The 19,258-nt window shown below is 33.2% G+C and overlaps 1 protein-coding gene across 1 annotated transcript in view; it reads left to right on the top strand.

The window, feature by feature from the left end:
- Positions 1–5,713: 5,713 nt before the first annotated feature.
- LOC142355055 (aminopeptidase N-like) overlaps positions 5,714–19,258 on the top strand; it is an 18,035-nt gene continuing 4,490 nt past the window's right edge. Inside the window, exons 1-2 of the mRNA XM_075407340.1 lie at positions 5,714–6,073; positions 14,592–14,695. Coding sequence (XP_075263455.1) covers positions 5,940–6,073; positions 14,592–14,695 — 238 coding nt within the window. The 5' untranslated portion in view covers positions 5,714–5,939. The remainder of the gene's footprint in view (positions 6,074–14,591; positions 14,696–19,258) is intronic.

The following is a 19,258-nucleotide window of genomic DNA, read 5'->3' as shown; positions in this document are numbered from 1 at the left end:
CGTGAAAACGACAAACGAGTTCAAAAAAGAGAACTAAAAAAGTGGCAATTTTCAGCGCATTTCTTACAATATTTTTGAAATTTAATTTTCAGCGTTTAGAAGATATTACGAACGTTACAAAAAACTTAACTTAACCGCTAAGCTTGGGGCCAATTCAATAAGACGAAAACGATTCCAAAGACACTGAGAAATTGAAAGAATTTGTTATTCTATTTTTAACAAACACTAATTGAAATATTTGAAAGATATGATAAAAGATGCAAGTTATAAAACATCTGTATTTTTGGGTTTCGGTCTGTAAGATCTAATATGGCCGTAGTTCACTAAAGTGTAATAATAACAATTATAATAAATGGGTCGTCTGCTTTGAAATTAATTTCTGATTTTTTTCTTTGGTTATGCTGCTGTTTGGTTTGTTGTTACCAACCCTGTGATAAAATTCTTGATGAACTGTGAGAAATAACACGATACAATAAATGAAAATTTCACTGAAATCACGTATTTTGTCTTGCAGTAATCTGTTAGATTTGATCTGTTCTCAGCAATGAAAAACAACACAAGAATAGCAACATTATGACTAATTTATCTTCAGTTATTATTAAACGCATGTCTTTTTTACATCAGAGAACCAACAAAAACAGCAATTTTTTTAATGTAACGATATTTTGAAGTTTAGGTTTTAAAAAATGGTTTTAGTTGTTTTTGTGCTTGAAACTTTATGTAACCTGTTGTTAGGCTATATGCAACAACTATACCGATTGAAGTTCAACTAAAACAGGTTAGTGAGGGAAAGAAATAAAAAAATAGCCAATTTTTCGCATTGATTTTTTATTACGGATTTTGAATATTTTGAAGTAGTGCCGCAGTTGATAATTTTCTTATAACACCACCGGATTGATCTTTCTTGCATATATAGCTCAATAAAAGCCATACAAAATTTTCTTATATGATCTTGCCAAGATTTCCATAAATGACTCGTATATGGTATCCAAGAATCCGGAACGCTTATTTGTGCGTTCTTTCAACACCCATACATCGGTTATGCAGCAGACTAAGCTTCAAGTGCCTTACACGACTAAAGGCATATCGGTAAAATAACTGGTTATGGTTCTTATAGGGTCCATACATGGTTTGTTAATGGTCCATACATGGTGATCACATGGTCCTTACACGGTTCTTGAATGGTGATTATTCGGTTCCTACATGTTTCATACATGTTTCGGTTCATTCTTGTTCCATACATTGTTTTCCATACAAAGGGTTCTTGAATAGTTTTTTTTAAAATAGTTTTTATATGGTTTATACTTGTTTTATACATCGCTCTTACATAGTTGCCAGATGGTTTTCAAACGTTTTTTTAATGATTCTTGTACGGTACATGAATCTTCTTGTGTGGTCCCTGCATAGTTCTTTATTGATTTCTATATGGTATCCAAGAATCCTATATGAAATATTTGCTCCTTATCAATGGCTACTAACTGTTTTTTTAAAACAAAAAACAACTTTTATTAAAGTATTTGCAATTATAATTATCGTGTTTGCAACTGTTTTTCATTTATTTTTGCATAGTTATGTTGTTGATTTGAACATCAGTCTCTTTTAGAAAACATTTTGCATTTTTTTGGTACCAATTTACATATAGTTTTTGAGCAAATCAAGCAACTAATATATCAAAGCTTACAAAAGTTCATATAGAAATAAAAACATTTTTAACGATTAAACTGAAAAATTAAATTGATCGGAATAATCGAGCAACATTTTTAATCAAAGCGAAATTCTTTGCGAGTTCATTTAAATGTGATTGTGTACATTATTTTGTTGCAGTTATGAGAAAATTGACAAAGATCTTTTATTTCTCAAATTTCTGTTTGTTTTTTTATGAGAAAAAGTCTTGTTACAAAGTCAAAAGTTCTTTTTGTTTATTGTTTTGTTTGTTAGCAAAAATTTTGAGATCGATTTCTTGGCAACATAAGAAAGACTATTTATCTTTATGGTCTTGAATATGGATGCGAAACAATGAAAATTTTCAATTGACCGAGGTTGTTTTTCGGAAAGCTTAATGCAGTCACAGATTGTTGGTTGATGTGTTCTCCGTATTTTTTTTCCCAACTTTGGTTGATTTTTACGGTTTTACATGGCGTTATGCATATAAATGGTCTTGCATAAGGTTTTAAGATACCATAAGTTTTTGTTTTTATAAAAGTGTCTTGACGAGTTTTTCACCATTCAAAGTTCAATGCTTGTTTGTTCTAAGAGTTATATAGTGAATAATTATATATTGATTATTTTCATGGTCAACTATATGGCTGACAAGTTGCTATGAACTTCGTGTATGGCTTTGATATAGTTGACAACATAGGCCTATGGTGGTCAACCCGGGCATCTGGTGATGCGCAGATTGTGATCTTGCAAGTTTCCTGCAAGAAGATTCAAAACCTGCTAGATTCTACCAAGAAATGGATATTGCCTAAAAAAATCAAACAAAAGGTGGTCCTTTATGGCTCTAGGACAAGAGTTAGAGGTAAAGTTGTGACTTTATAACAGATTTCATGACTTTAGAACAAATACGTCATCTCAAAGTACTCTATAAAACAAACACTAGCCAATAACGGTAAATTATAAATGATTAAATTAATGCTTAAATAAATCATGCATAAATCATGCTTATTGTTCCCTGTCTTAATGAAATCGTCAGCCAGTAGACAAAAGTCATAAATAATCAGAACATAGATAAAACATACATAAAAGAGGCACAGCTCATCAACACGCATTCACGCACAATAATTGACACCAGGCCGTCCGACTTGTCGAAAACTTCAAACCAGCAACAGGGTGCAACTGTACAATCTTAATTAACTCAGTGATACAGAAAGAGATTTTATTGAACTCATCTTAAAACCAGGCCAACGAATGAACGATCAAGATTTTGTGCTATTCCAAAATTAATTATCTTTGCAACAAAAAAGTTTGGAGTTTCTTACTAGGAGTTCTTATTTATTATCGGATGTAACAAAACAGCTCCTCCACCTTTCATTCAAATATACACCGTATATGCGACAGAAAAAATGGTAGATACGTGGTCTGTGGATTTTTAGGAGGGAAAACCGAAGCTTTTTATTTCCTTTTTTTTCAATTCTCACTCAAAAATGCAATGAGTTTTTAGGCTGCCCATTGATGCCTTATGGTTTAATAACAGATTTTGAGAGCGGAGTCATTCCTGCAGTCAAAAGTTTCTTTTCGTTATCGCAACACATGGGGTTGTGGTTTCATTACTGTCAATGCGTTTATCAAAAAATTCAAGAACTAGGTTTCACATCATCCCATCGAACTAACGAAAGTTTTAAAAAAGTGCTAACAGACATTTTGCTTTACAATTTTTACCGCTGGATCAACTTATTAGTTCTTTCACATTGTATGTTTCTTCGCCCACTCAAATCGACCTTTTTAGAAGTTGTGCAAATTTAAAAAATGTTTTTGATTATGTTTGGGATAATTAGATTCTTGGCCCTAACTCCATTGATAAGTGGAATGTTTTTGACCGACCGGAAAATTTACGCACAACAATTATCTGTGAGGGGTGGAATTTGTCTTGGAACAAAGAAATTGGGAAAACAAAACCAAAATTATGGAAATTTGTATCCCAACTTCAGCATCAGGAGCTTCATACCACTTGAAATTATTGTAGAAACTTATCGGGACGCCATTGAGAACTGTTTTAGAACTGTTCCTTAAGTTTATTTTCGGTTTAATTCGCTTTCTCTAATACTCAATTCCGATTGGTTAATAAATTCAAAATCTTTCCGATCTGTTGTTCCAATTTTCGCTTTCGATCTGTTGTCTTTCGATCTATTGTCTTGAATTTATTAAAACACCAAATTAATTTTAATTGAGTCTCTGAAACATTACAAAATAACTGACCATAAAAGTTTCCTCGATATTTTCCACGTTTCCATATTTTCACCATTGGATGGTCACTATGCTAAACTGTACTAAAAAATTCTAAGCAAAAGTTTATAATTAACAAACATTAAGTTTTAGAGCTCAAGAAATTTCTAAGGCAAAAGGTCAGCAAAAATTTGCAGGAGCTCAAACTGCAAGTTACAATTTGGATTACAATATTTTTGATAAGGTAGTAATGCTTTTTTCGTACTCAGACAGCTTGTTAAAAGAACTCCAGGATAACTCTCCGTTGCGTGATCAGCTAAAAAGTTTGAAAGTTAAATTTTGAACCACTGAGTTAAAAGATAGTAAAACTCTTTTCATAACTTGACATGCCTCAGCAGGCAGTATTTGATTACTTGGAACTCTTTCAACCTCTTATATGATCTTCAAATACCTGTCAATATATAAAAATTGATTCAATTGACGCCACTTTGGAACACTTAACCAAATAAATTAAAGAATTGAACTTGGTACACTCCCTGTGTTGTTACTCATTTCTACGCATAGGTTCGAACGGGGTGGACATCATTCAATCTCTCCTAGGATGTTTTTTGCGCAGTCTAAATCTTGATACACAAACAGTGATACTTGTAAGTTTGTATATATCTCTTGATGTTCTCATTCAGTATCATAGCAAAACAATTGATATAATTTCCCATTTTTTATTGTGTTTCGTATCACCGATATCAAGTTTTGTTTCACTTAGATGAAAATTGAGCCAAAATGTTTACTTATGCTGTGAAGGCTGTGCCCTCTATTTGTTCAAAACGTTCTGCCTCATTTTCAGCGAAATCTTGTTCCTTTCAAATATTTGGGAAGCAGTCCCATTTTTTCATGTGCTTTTGTATAGACCGATTGAAATTGACTAAAAACAGCTGCTTTAAATGTTCAATTCGGTTTATTTTAGGTCAGGACAACGATATAAAATACATATTTGCGTAGAATAACATAACCACATTAATATGCCGATTCTAGCGTTTATCAAGCATCAATGCAATTTCTTTTATTTCAACAAAGTTTCCACCTGCAATATTTCAGAAATGCTCCTGTTCAGTAAATATTTAATTTGGATTCTCAAGTTCTTCGAAAATCAAGTTTGATAACCTTTTAAAACGAATATGAAAGCGTTTTACTATATAATGTTAACCATTATCACTTCAACCAATTTCTCTTTAAGCAGAGCCAAATTAGTACGGGAAAGTGAAGCTTACCGAATTCCCAAAAATTACTACCCTTTCAAACAGTTAATTACTCTTACTTATTACTCGCAAGATCTAAAGATTGAGGGAGAAACTACGATTTACGTGAACAGCGTTGATAAACACAACTTTCACCAAATTATAATTCACGCTTACAATCTGAATATTTCAGGATTAGAAATTACTACCCTTGAAGGGTGCTTAGTAGAAAGTACATATTATTATAACCAGGATTACGAAACTTTAGTTATAACTTTGAATATTGACAAATTACCCCATTCAGTTTTGAAAATTCGTATCAGTTATAACTTTCAAATTAAGTTAGGGTCATACACAGGAGTTTATGAGCCCTTTTCCACGGGTCCGCCTTATCAATTGGTGACTATGTTCGAACCCTGCTTTGCTAGAAAAGTTTTCCCAACTTTTGATGATCCCTATTTCAGATTTAACTTCACCTTTACTCTCAAGTTGTTACAAGATACGGACAAAATTCTGGAAACGGTCCTTTTTAACACACCTTTAATAGCAGAACGTTCAATTAAGAACTGGCGGCTGTATGAGTTTGAGTCAACCGTTCCAGTTCCAGCTTATCTGGTTGGTTTTGCAGTTTTGAACAAACATGTTCATCGAAAATTACTGGAGTTTGAGTATTTCGGAATTCCGATCAGATTTTTTCAAAGAATATCTATTTATCATCGTTACAAGTTTTTGCAGCACAAAAAAATTCGAGATGCTGTTAAGCAAATAGTTCTGTTCACTCTTTCCTACTGCGAGAGCCATTTTGAGATTCCATGGAAAATGTCTAAGAAGATTGATTTCCTGCTGACAAAATTGGGGAAAAGAAATACTTGGGGTGGAATGGAAAATGTTGGGCTAATAACAATTGATGCGACACAGTACTGGCACTGTACAAACCCTGTAACTACAATAAGGTGGCATTTTGTTTCAACACTATCAGAATATTCAGAATATTCATGTTTTGATTATTAATAAGTTATCGATGACATTGTGGAAAACTGCACCCGAAAGAGTTGAACAATTATGAGTAAATTTCCTCGATCTTGTCACCCTTTTTCACGAACTTGTTTAAAATCAGAGGGTTATAAGCGCGTGTCGTCATTTGTGACAGTATGCGAGATTAGTTCAAATTTCGTTGCCTCAAGTTTCAAAATGTCTGCCAAAATTATTCACGGCGCATGTATTTGAGCAAGCGTGGACAACAGGAATAAAATTTTTTCACCCTTGTCCTCACCCCTACCCGGGTTGCCCATCATATAACTTTCCTTGATTTCATACAAGGTCATATATGATCCCCGGTAATCATACAAGGTCATATAATAATAATAATAATAATAATAATAATTAATAATTGTGGTTTCTGCGTAATCGCAGTGGAACAGCATTAGGCCTACAGTAGCCTGTTTTCAGCTGCCCTTTTTCTTATTATTCCCCACATTTCAGACTGATATTTTCATTAGCAGCATTGCTCTTTTTTTTGGTGACTATAGCCACTTTTTTTTGCGTCTGAAACTTTCACGTGGTACCATCATATATGATTTGTATGATTTTCCGGTAATCATACAAGTTTCATATAAAAAAAATTAGTTGTAAACGAGTAAACGAGTCACACTTATCCACGCCGTCACTGCCATCCAAGGTGATATAATGGAAATGGTTTCCGTTTAAACACACTGTGAGCGTGATAATGCTCTTCGGCCTTATTATTGAATACCAAGACAAAATCTATTGAAATCTTTAATTTTCCGAATTTCCAAAATTATAGTCTCAAATTGATCAACATCGATACATTCCCGCGACTTTGGTTACAGTTGTGCAACAAGATATTTATCGTAATACCTTTGCGCAATTTACATACAAAAATGGTTTGAAACGGGGAAACTCCAAGCTGTAAATAATATAAGAGAATTAAAGTCAAACTATGGACGTCTTATCAAAACAAATTTAGTGACTTCTTGAATGATATTAAGAATTAAAAAAGGGTTCTACTTCTTTTCACCCCTATTCATTTAACCCCCTATCATTTAACCCCGATTTTTTTACCCCTCTATCATTTAACCCCTCTATCATTTCATCCCTCTATCATTTCATCCCGTCACTTAGAAGTCGACATTAAAGGCATGTTTTGTCATAATTAAGTGGATAAATAAGTCCCACGCTCGGTTGTGATTGTTTCATATCAAGTCTCACGGGCCGCTGAGGCATGGCCATGGCCCGCGAGGCTTGGCCAACTGATTATATTGCTAATTTAATTATCCTTATTTTATAAAGATTTAAATCGGGGTGAAATGATAGAGGGGTTAAATGATACAGGGGTGATTTAATCGGGGTTAGATGATAGGGGGTTAAATGAATAGGGGTGAAAAAGCGGGACACCTTAAAAAAGTACATTGGGGGATAGAATAAATAAAAGGAAATTGGTCCCTCTACACTCCCAGCATATAATTATCAAAAAAAGAATTAAATACAAATTTGTATATTGCAGCTTAAAATCTTTTTCACTAACCTGATCGAATTACAGTGCCCGTAGTGAGAAAGAAAAGTTTTGCCCGTGAATCGTGCAGACATGAAATTACAAACTTTGCCTACAAAAAATGCAATTAGTTCACATCTTAGCTCTTTAAAAATTGAAATTTTTGATTTTCGCTTAAAATGATTTTTTTCTTAGAGTAGTTTTCAATTGACATGAAGAGTTCTCGGTAACTTCTTAAAGATCTCTGTAAACAAAGCAAGTATTCAGATGAACTTCGCTTTCCAGGTCATTTAATTCAACCAAAGCGTATAAACTAAAAATGGACAAACAAAGTCTGCTTGGGGTATTTAGTTCAGCTACTAAATGGCATCAAAGAAGCTCTGTACGTACGAACATAACGTTCCCGCTGACCATAATTCACAAAATTTGGCTCAAAAGCAAACACGATTAACAGTGGATGGAAGATATAAAAATAATCGAACGTTTCTTATTGATTTCATTTAAAAAAATAGTTAAAGTTGGGAGTGAAAAGAGCCGAGCCAACACCAAAAAATTCTCTTTAACAAACTCAAAAAGTTTTCATTAAACATAAGAAGAAATTCGTTGATCTAGGCTTGCATACTTGCTATATTCATTCAAAACATCTTGATTGGCACAAAAATTGAAGATCAAGAATTTAAATTTTCAATTAGCAAGTTTTACAAGCAAAAATACTTTCTTTCCAAAAAAAAATAATCACTAAATACAACAATTTCATTATATTTTGCAATTTCTGCATTTTATGTTAGAGCTGCGCAACATATAAAAGCGCAAAAATTTCACAATATTCTGTTGGAAACAAAATAGGAAAAATGAAGTCCATGATCAAGTGAAAAAAACAATAGAATTTTTTAGTCGTCATTTCGCCGCGAATGTTAATGAAATTTAAGGTTCTTATGACAACGTGACCTATGAGAAATTTGTGCCACGTTCTGAAAAAAAAGAAAAAGAAACAATAATACGACCTAAACGTAATGAATGTAGGAGATGAGTAAAAACAATACAAATTTTAATGTTTCAGCTCCTGTAACAATTAAGCAATTTTTAACGTTAACAAAATAATCATTTCCTTTCAAGCTTGGATTCAAGCGCACTATAATCTAGCACTCTTTGTTAAACTTTCTAGGCTTTGAAGATTGATTTCAAGGAACTATTTGAGGAAATAACAATTAAAAAGTTTATTTTGGTTCTCCACATGCATAAATTAGCCTATTTGGTGTTTATTATGTTTACCAATAAAACAAATGACTGAAGAATATGTTTTGTGCACGCATACAAAAAAAAACGCTTTATTAGAGAAAGTTGGACCTAAAATGCAACAAGGCGGCTCGTTAATGTGCGTTCGCACATGATGTTCCGACCCGAGCTCATCTACATTTTTGACTAAATTGTCAACCAAATGAAGAGATAACAAAAATATATGCTTGAGTTTAAAACAATCGTTACACAACCTAGCTACTAATTGAATTACATAATGCCATGACTCCTTACAGCGCCAAAGTGATCTGACATTAAAGAGATTACGCGACAAATAAAACAAACAACAAAATTAGCAAAAACAAAAATTTCACGGCAAAAACGGAATATCTAAATTTAAAAGCACCTAGTAACAACGTCAAAAGGCAGTCAGATTAAACCTTAACTACACAAATTTACTTTTTCCTAACTATACAGCAGACGGAGAGTTTTCTTAATGAGACTAGGTAACAAGCCGACAAAAAGAACGAACAGTGAGGCGAAACTTATAAATTAATCAACATTTTTTACACCACAAAATTTCAAAAATCATTAGCTTTTAACTAAATAATCCTTGATAAATTACTAAAAAGTTTTTACAAAACCAAAAGGACCTGTCTTTGGTTAGACTAAGCCATAGAAACGAACACAAAAAAAATAAAAAAATTGCAAACGATTTGCGAAAACACAAACTATTGCTACCATTAAAATCATTAGCTATCATGTGAAAATTATGTATTTTTATTTCAATTGTTTTCTACTAATTCAGTTGAAAGATTTACACTGAGAGATTAAATAAGTTTACTTGGGCCACATTTTAAAACCATTGGGATCTGTTATTACGCGATTGTTCTGAAAGAAGAGAAAGAAACACAAAAATTGGCCACACAATAAACGTTCAGAAAAACGCATATTGTCCAACAAACAAAATACTCGTGAAAAATAATATCAACAGATATGTTATTTCTTGAAATACAAGAATTTGGGTGGGACCTCTCATTGATGAAAAAAATTACAATTTGACGAAAAGAACCACAAAAACTGAAAAGTTGGAAAAATAATTCAAAATGGTTACCATAAACATTGAGACTATTCGCTGTAAACTGACTGCTTCGGGTAACATCAATCATTCATTCCTTAATCATTTAATCCCTATGAGACGTGTCATCAATTTACGTCTACCTAAAGAACAAAAACAGCAAAATCACGAAAAAATTGAGCGAGAAAAGAGTCGAAGACGTTAGAAAAATGAACTTTTCACTAAAATCTTTTCTTTTTTCTCTTATTTTTAAGAGCAATGGAATTTCTTTTTTTAATCATTATAATTTCAAAATATCAACAATTATGAACAAATACATTGGAACCACGAAATTATCGAGAAAACATGTATTATCAACGACATTAAATTCATTAGCTTTCAACGGAAGCCATTGAATACGCTAAATTATGCCTCAATGGGACAAAAAGTTTGTTTACCAATCATTTTTCATCAATAAGACTTTACAACAAGTTACTGACTATGAAAAAAAAACAGAGACAGGCAAAAACCAAAAACTGAGTAGAAAAGCGCCATTAGAAAATGTCGAAGCAATTCAACTCGTAAGCTCTTCTCTGAAAACTTTATCTATGATTCTTGGAACTTCTTCTCTAAACCAATGGGGACTATCAGCAGTAGGTTGAGGTGATAAGAATTCGAAAGGATCCAAAAATAAAATAAAAGTACCCGAAAATTAAAAAAAAAATTAATAAATCTCGTGGCATTGAAGTTTTAAAACTGTTAGGTAGAAGATAAAACCGCTAACCAGATTATTTTTGGCTGCAGAAGAACGGAAAGGGATTCTGTTTGTACTGATATTGATCAAGACTTCAAGAAAAAAAATAGGATTGGTTAATCAAAAAAATTTTCGAAAAATTATTTTTAAACTCATAACAGCCAATAAACTCAAAATCTTTCAACGGAGCTCAACAACTACGCTCAGATATAAGCCGATGGGAGATAGAGGCTGTTTGTCATGCGCAGAAAAATAACAAGATATCACAATAAGTCTCATGACTGTGAAAACAATAACAAAAACAGGCAAAAACAAAAATTCAGTAGAAAAGTGCGAGAAGAAAGTGTCGAAACCAATTAAACCATTAGCTTTTCCCTGAAAGATTTATCTGTGATGCACTGAACATCCTCTTTAAACCAATGGGGCTGAAATTTTTTTTGATAATGTGTAAAATGTTTGGATTATGTGATAAGAGTTTAAAAGTAACCATTAATACAAAAATATACAAAAAAGTTAAAAAAAAAAGAATTGAAATCTTGTGTCATTGAAGTCGTATAACCATTAGTTAGAAGATAAAAACGCTAACACGATTACTTTTAGTTGCAATAGAAAGCAAGTGGGTCCTGTCAATACTGACACTGAATAACAGTTCACGAAAAACTTTAAAATTTGTTAGTGTTCAAAAAAATTTTTCGAAAGCCTTCAACGGAAGTCTATAAATACGCTCAATGATGTCCCAATGGGAGTACAATCATGTTGGTCATGCATAGGTAATCAATAAGATATCACAATAAGTCTTATGACAAAAACAACAACAAAACAGGCAAAAACCAAAAATTCAAAAGAAAAGTGCGAGAAGAGGGTGTCGAAGCCATTTAAACCATAAGTTTTTCTATGCAATTTTTATCTGCAATCCACTGAATATACTCTGTAAGCCAATGGGAGATATAAATATTTGGATAATGTGATAAGATTTCAAAACTAACCAATAATACAAAAATATACAATTTTTTTTTAGTTTTTTGAAACCCTGTGTCATTGAAGTTATATAACTAATAGTTAGAAGTTAAAATCGCTAACAAGTTTAAATTTGGTTGCAGTAGGTAGGAGGAGGGTGCTGTCACCCATGTACTGACTTACAGTTCAAGATAATAAGTTTATGATTCTTTAATGTTAAAAAAACGAAAAATTATTTTTTATTTCTTAACAGCCATTAGCTGTCCCCTCAAATTACTAGATATGTTCATTTAATGCTCATTATGGATCAAATTACACTGTTAGTCGAAGAATCAATGCCATAGGACTCCAAAAAAATAGTAGAACCTCAAAAGGAAACTAAAAATTTCATTTAAAATTACGAAAACTCAGAATCGAAGCCAAAAAAACATGAGCAATTCCTTGAAAACGAGGTTTCTTGTTCATTGGGCTTCATTTGAATGTAAAGGAGGTTTGTCATTAATATGAACTCAAAATAAAAAGTGATTTGTCTCTAGGTGACTTAATAATGCAAAATAGAAAAATTTTATTAAAAAAAAGAGCTCTCAAATAGAATTCGAATTTTTTTTTGATAGTGAACTTCCCTATGAGACCAGAACTAGTATTTTTTATCGCCTTTAGTCTATTAGGACTAATTTGGTCCATTTTTTGGCGTGAAATTCATTTTTGAAACACTATTTTCATAGAAAATGTTTTAATTTTGAGAAAAATTACACTAAACGTGAACAAATATCCCGTGTTCACACAAAACTTCAATCCTCGATAACTCCTCTAAAACCTTTTTAATTTTGAATTCTACGCTGGGCCAGCTTTTTAATGATACCACTCACTTTTTTCTACGACGAATATATCGATCGGCCAAAATTGACTGAACAAAAAAAAACCGTTTGAGTATATAGTACCTCCCCCCCACAAGTGGGGTCGGAACAAAAAAAAACTGTCGCCATGAGAAGTCGCAGCTCTTTAACTATACTGAAGCTACATTGTTTTTTGAACAAAACAAGAGAATGAAATGTCAGTTATTGTTGAAAGTAGATCAAAACTGGACAGAAGGCGACAAAAATGAAGATTTTTCTATTTTTTTAAATATTTTTTTTATGCGACCCTTTCCTACATTGGACAAAGTTGAACCAGATATCGAATAACTAAACTTCATGGGTCGCGTTTGTCTCTAGTTATTTCTTAGATATGACTACAGATTATCAGTTGACAATAAAAATTCTTCTCCTCTTACTTGGTAAATAGACTCATGAAAAAATAATTCTTAACTGCTGATTTGATTTTTGATGGACGCAATTTTTACTCCGCAATAAATTTGATTGAGGAAAAACCCAGCGCCTAAATAGGGTTGAGCAAAAGTCTAGCTTAAATTTTTGGAGCCGAGCAAATGTCCAGGGTGACAAAATTTGGCCGAGCATGGTGTTTCATAGGTCGAGGTCTAGACCATAGACACTATAGAGCAGTATTTGATGATGAGGCGTTTACAATTAGCAAAATTGGAAAAAAATGGTGTCTGAAAACAAAGTTAAAAAAGCCCAAAAATGAGGCAAAGAACGGCTTAAAACATTAAGCAAATCAGTTTGAGAAAACTTAGCAGAATTAGATAACTTTGGCGTGAAATTTATTTTTGAAACACTATTTTCATAGAAAATGTTTTAATTTTGAGAAAAATTACACTAAAAGTGAACAAATATCCTGTGTTCACACAAAACTTCAATCCTCGATAACTCCTCGAAAAAAAAACGAAAATCAAAAAAATCTTTTTGATTTTGAATTCTACGCTGGGCCAGCTTTTTAATGATACCACTCACTTTTTTCTACGACGAATATATCGATCGGCCAAAATTGACTGAGCAAAAAAACCCGTTTGAGTATATAGTACCTCTCCCCCACAAGTGGGGTCGGAACAAAAAAAACTGTCGCCATGAGAAGTCGCTGCTCTTTAACTATACTGAAGCTACATTGTTTTTTGAACAAAACAAGAGAATGAAATGTCAATTATTGTTGAAAGTAGATCAAAACTGGACAGAAGGCGACAAAAATGAAGATTTTTCTATTTTTTTAAATATTTTTTTATGTGACCCTTTCCTACATTGGACAAAGTTGAACCAGATATCGAATAACTAAACTTCATGGGTCGCGTTTGTCGCTAGTTATTTCTTAGATATGACTACAGATTATCAGTTGACAATAAAAATTCTTCTCCTCTTACTTGGTAAATAGACTCATGAAAAAATACATTCTTAACTGATGATTTGATTTTTGATGGACGCAATTTTTACTCCGCAATAAATTTGATTGAGGAAAAATCCAGCGCCTAAATAGGGTTGAGCAAAAGTCTAGCTTAAATTTTTGGAGCCGAGCAAATGTCCAGGGTGACAAAATTTGGCCGAGCATGGTGTTTCATAGGTCGAGGTCTAGACCATAGACACTATAGAGCAGTTTTTGATGATGAGGCGTTTACAATTAGCAAAATTGGAAAAAAATGGTGTCTGAAAACAAAGTTAAAAAAGCCCAAAAATGAGGCAAAGAACGGCTGAAAACATTAAGCAAATCAGTTTGAGAAAACTTAGCAGAATTAGATAACTTTGCACCTTTAATGCTCTAAATCTAGTCTTTCTAGCAGCATCGCAAAAAATGATATTAGCTAAAGTTGTCCGATTTGATGACTGCTGACCAAATGTGAATTAGGTATTGAAAATTTAGTCCAAAAAGATAAAAAAAATGTAGCAATTAATAGTTAGGCAATCACTAAAGTTCGATAGAAACAACGGTAATGTTCTATAGTTACATAACATTTTTCTTTGATTGGTTTTTATTGTCAACAAGGAGAAACGCTCTGCTGCTTTTACACAAATCAGTATGGCCGAAAATTGATCACTTAGTTTTTATTGATGTTTGTGTTTCTCTAATCAGGGATTGTGAGACTGCCTATACAACTATAATACATGAGTTGATCCATCAGTGGACAGGAGGACTGATGACTAATGCGTGGTGGTCTAGCTTCTGGCTCAATGAAGGTATCATAAATTAGTTTTTGTTCCGACCCCACTTGTGGGGGAAGGAACTATATACTCAAATGGGTTTTTTTTTTTGTTCAGTGAATTTTGGCCGATCGATATATTCGTCGTAGAGAAATGTGAGTGGTATCATTAAAAAGCTGGTCCAGCGTAGAATTCAAAAGTAAAAAGATTTTTTTGAATTTCGTTTTTTTCGAGGAGTTATCGAGGATTGAAGTTTTGTGTGAACAATGGGATCTTTAGCATGATTGTTCACTTTTAGTACAATTTTCTTCAAACTAAGATCTTTTTTACGAAAACATTAATTCAAATTTCTATAAAAAGAATAAATTTTGAGTTCGTAAAAGTTGAATGCAAGGCGATAGAAAGACTAGTTCTGGTCTCATAGGGAAGTTCACTATCAAAAAAAATCGAACTCTAATTGAGAGCCCTTTTTTTAATAAAACTTTTCTCTTTTTTGCTTTTTTAAGTCACCTAGAGACAAGTCACATTTTATATCGACGTTCTATTAATGACAAAACTCCTTTATAGTCGAATGAAGCGCAATGAACAAAAAACGTCGTTTTCAAGGAATTGCTCATGTTTTTTTTTGGCTTCGATTCTGAGTTTTCGTAATTTTGAATGAAATTTTGAATTTCTTTTTGAAGTTTTACTATTTTTTTTGGAGTCCTATGGTAGGGATTCATTGACTAACAGTGCAATATGTTCCATAATGAGCATTAAGTGAACATGTCTATTTCATTGAGGGGGCGGCTAATGGCTGTTAAGACTTAAAAAATAATTTTTCGAATTTTTTTTTGAATATTAAAGAATCATAATCTTATTATAGTGAATTGTAAGTCAGTCCAGGGGTGAGAGCACCCTCTTCCTTCCTACTGCAACCAAAATTAAACTGGTTAGCGGTTTTATCTTCTATCTATTGGTTATATGACTTCAATGACAAAAAATTTCAATTTTTTAAATTTTTTTTTGGATTTTTACGTATTATTGGTTACTTTTGAAATCTTATCACATTATCCAAATATTGACAGTTCCCATTAGCTTAAAAACGATGTTCTGTGGATGACCAATAAAAATTTTAAACAAAAATTTATGGTTTAAATGGCTTCGACACGTTCTTCTTGCACTTTTCTACTGATTTTTTGGTTTTCTCCTGTTTTTTTTTGTTGTTTTAATAGTCATTATACTTACTGTGATCTCATAATGAATACCTATGCATGACAAACATAAATGTACTGCCACCGGGGCATCTTTGAGCGTTTTTATTGACTTCCGTTGAAAGCTATTGAATTTAATGTCTGTTAAAATAAAAATCATTTTTCGAAAATTTTATTTGAACAATAACAATTCCTAAATTTTTCTTGAACTGTTAGTGAGTTTCAGTATTGACTGGACCCACTTGCTTTTTACTGCGACTAAAAATATTCTGTTTAGCTGTTTTATCTTCTAGCTATTGGTTATATGACTTCAATGACAAAGATTTCAATTTTTTTAAATTTTTTTTTTGGATTTTTTGAATTATTGGTCACTTTTGAACTCTTTATCACATTATCCAAAGATTATTGTAATCCAATTGGCTTAGAGAGGACGTTCAGTGGATCACAGAGAAAGTTTTCAGAGAATAGCTAATGGTTTAATTGTCTTCGACACTTTCTTCTCGCATTTTTCTACTGAATTTTAGTTTTTGCTGTTTTTGTTATTGTTTTCTGTCATAAGACTTATTGTGATGTCTTTTTAACTATCTATGCATGACAGACATCATTTTCCTCCCTATGGGTTATATCTGAGCATCGTCATTGAGCTCCGATGAAAGATTGAGTTTACTGGCTGTTAAGGGTTTAAAAATAATTTTTCGAAACTTTTTTGAAATTCAACCATTCCTAATTTTTTTTCGTGAATACTCTTGGTCATTGTTGGTTCTAACAGAATCCATTTCCGTTCTACTATAGCCAAAATTAATCTGGTTAGCGGTTTTATCTTCTACCTATTAGTTTTAAAACATCAATGCCACGAGAATTCATATTTTTTTTGGGTACTTTATTTTGTTTTTCGATCCTTTTGAAATCTTATCACATCATCTTACTGCTGAGAGTCCCTATTGGTTTAGGGAAGAAGTTCAACGGATCATAAATAAAGTTTTCAGGGAAGAGCTTATGATTTGAGTTGCTTCGACATTTTCTTCAGGCACTTTTCTACTGAATTTGTGGTTTTTGCCTCTCTCTGTTGTTGTTTTCATAGTCATTAACTTGTTGTAAGGTCTTATTGATGAAATACGATTGGCAAAAAAACTTATTGTCCCCTCGAGGCATCATTTATTGTATATACTGGCTTCCGTTGAAGGCTAATGAATTTAATGGCGTTGATAATAAGTGTTTTCCCGCAATTTTCGTGCGTCTAATGTATTTGTTTATATTTGTTGATTTTTTGAAATTATATTGATAAAAAAGGTTTTCCCATTGCTCCTGAAAAATTAATTTAAAATTGAAGAGTGTTTAGTGAAAAGTTCATTTTTTTAATGCCTTCGACCCTTTTGTCGCTCAATTTTTTTTCCTGAATTCGCTGTTTTTGTTCTTTAGGTAACCGTAAATTGCTCACAGATCTCATAGGCTTGTAATTGAGGACTGAATGAATGATGTTGCTCGAAACATTCAGTATATAGCGAATAGGTTCCTTTCGTCAAATTTAACTTCTATTCATCAATCAGATGTCCCATCGAATTTCGTGTATTTCAAGAAATAACATATATATTGATATTATGTGCCACTGTTGTTTCGTTTTTCTGAACGTTTATTGAATGGCCATTTTTTGCGTTTCTTTTTCTCTTCCTTCAGAACAATCGCGTAATAACAGATCCCAATGGTTTTTAAATGTGGCCCAAGTAAACTTATTTAATCTTTCAGTATAAATCCTTCAACTGAAATAGCAGAAATAACAACTGAATTAAAAATACATATTCAGATGATAGCTATTGATTTTAATGGTAGCAAAGGTTTGTGTTTTCGCAAATCGTTTGTAATTTTTTGAGTTTCTCTTTAGTTTGTTTCTATGGCATAGTCTGACCACAGACGGGTGCTTTTGGTTTTGTAATGACTTTTTAGTAATTTATCAAGGATTTTTTTATTAAAAACCAATGTTTTTTAAGATTTTTGAATTTTCTTGGTGCAAAAAATGTTGATTAATTTTTAAGTTTCGCCTCACTGTTCGTTCTTTTTGTCGGCTTGTTACCTAGTCTCGTTAAGAAAACTTTTCATCTGCTGTATAGTTAGTAAAAGGTAAACTTGTGTAGTTAAGGTTTTATCTGACTGCATTTTGACGTTGTTACCAGGTGCTTTTAAATTTAGATATTCATTTTTTGCCGCCAAAATTTTGTTGGTGCTATTTTTTTTCTAGTGTCTTCAATGTCAGGTCACGTTGGTGCTGTAATGAAGCATGGCATTAGTAATTCAATTAGTAGATAGAATGTGTAACGATTGTTTTAAACTCAAACATCTATTTTTGTTATCTCTTGATTTGGTTGACATTTTAGTCAAAAATGTAGATGAGCTCGGGTCGGAACATCGTGTGCGAACGCACATTAACGAGCCGCCTTGTTTGATTATATAGCATCAGATAGTTGATCACAAACTCCAAACTAAGAGTAACATAACTTTGTTGGATGAAACGTAACTAGATCATTCAGGATAGGAGATCTTATAAGGTTAAGAGGCAGGAGATCCCCAGCCCGGTTGAGAGAACGAGGAGGGCAACACATCCAAAACATACTGAAAAATCTCAAAAAGTTGTTCGTTAGTTCAACTGTAGATTTTTTCCGACAGTATTTAACCTATTTGAGCTCTCAAAACGTCCTCTGATCAGACCCAGTTGCGTTCGAAATGCTCTCTGATCTGAAGGCTTCGATTGCAGGAATATCGATTATCCTGCTCTCGAAGCATTCCTGATCCAGACCCAGTTGCGCTTGAACCATTCCTCGTCCAGACTCAGTTGCGCTCAAAGTCGTTTATGATGAGACTCAGATGCGCTCGAATTTGTTTATGATCAGACTAAAGCGCGCTCGACAGTCTGTATGCGCTGTAAGTGCGCTCGAAGCCGTTTATGATCAGACTCAAGTGCGCTCGAATCCGCCTATGATCAGACTCAAGTGCGCTCATTCAATCTTCCAGACCCTGTAATTTGGAACGCACAAAAGTCAGGTGTGCGCTTGAAATGGTCTGGACCAGGACGATTTCGAGCACACACCTCAGCCTGGGTAGCCATGATGAAACCCGCCACACAAGACAGGTATGGGATGTATGGATTTGGGTTACGGGCAGGGGGAGCTCCTTCGACTGAGCTTACAAACTGAAAAATGTTTGCTCTATTCGGTCTGGCTCATTTTCACATTTGGTCTGGCCGATGCCCGTATTCTGGTATGTTCGATGTTCGGTCTCGTGCACACCCATACTTAGGCCTATTTGGTCTGAACCATACTCAATTTCGGTTCCTTAGGTGGCTCTTATCGAAGACCAAACAAGCTATGTGGACTTATCAAAGTCCAAACAAACTACGTAGACTGATCAAATCCCA

Source organism: Convolutriloba macropyga, unplaced genomic scaffold (genome assembly GCF_964194025.1).
Source record: "Convolutriloba macropyga unplaced genomic scaffold, txConMacr16.3 SCAFFOLD_3943, whole genome shotgun sequence".
Lineage (NCBI taxonomy): Eukaryota > Metazoa > Xenacoelomorpha > Acoela > Convolutidae > Convolutriloba > Convolutriloba macropyga.
This window is presented reverse-complemented; position numbering and strand designations above follow the sequence as displayed.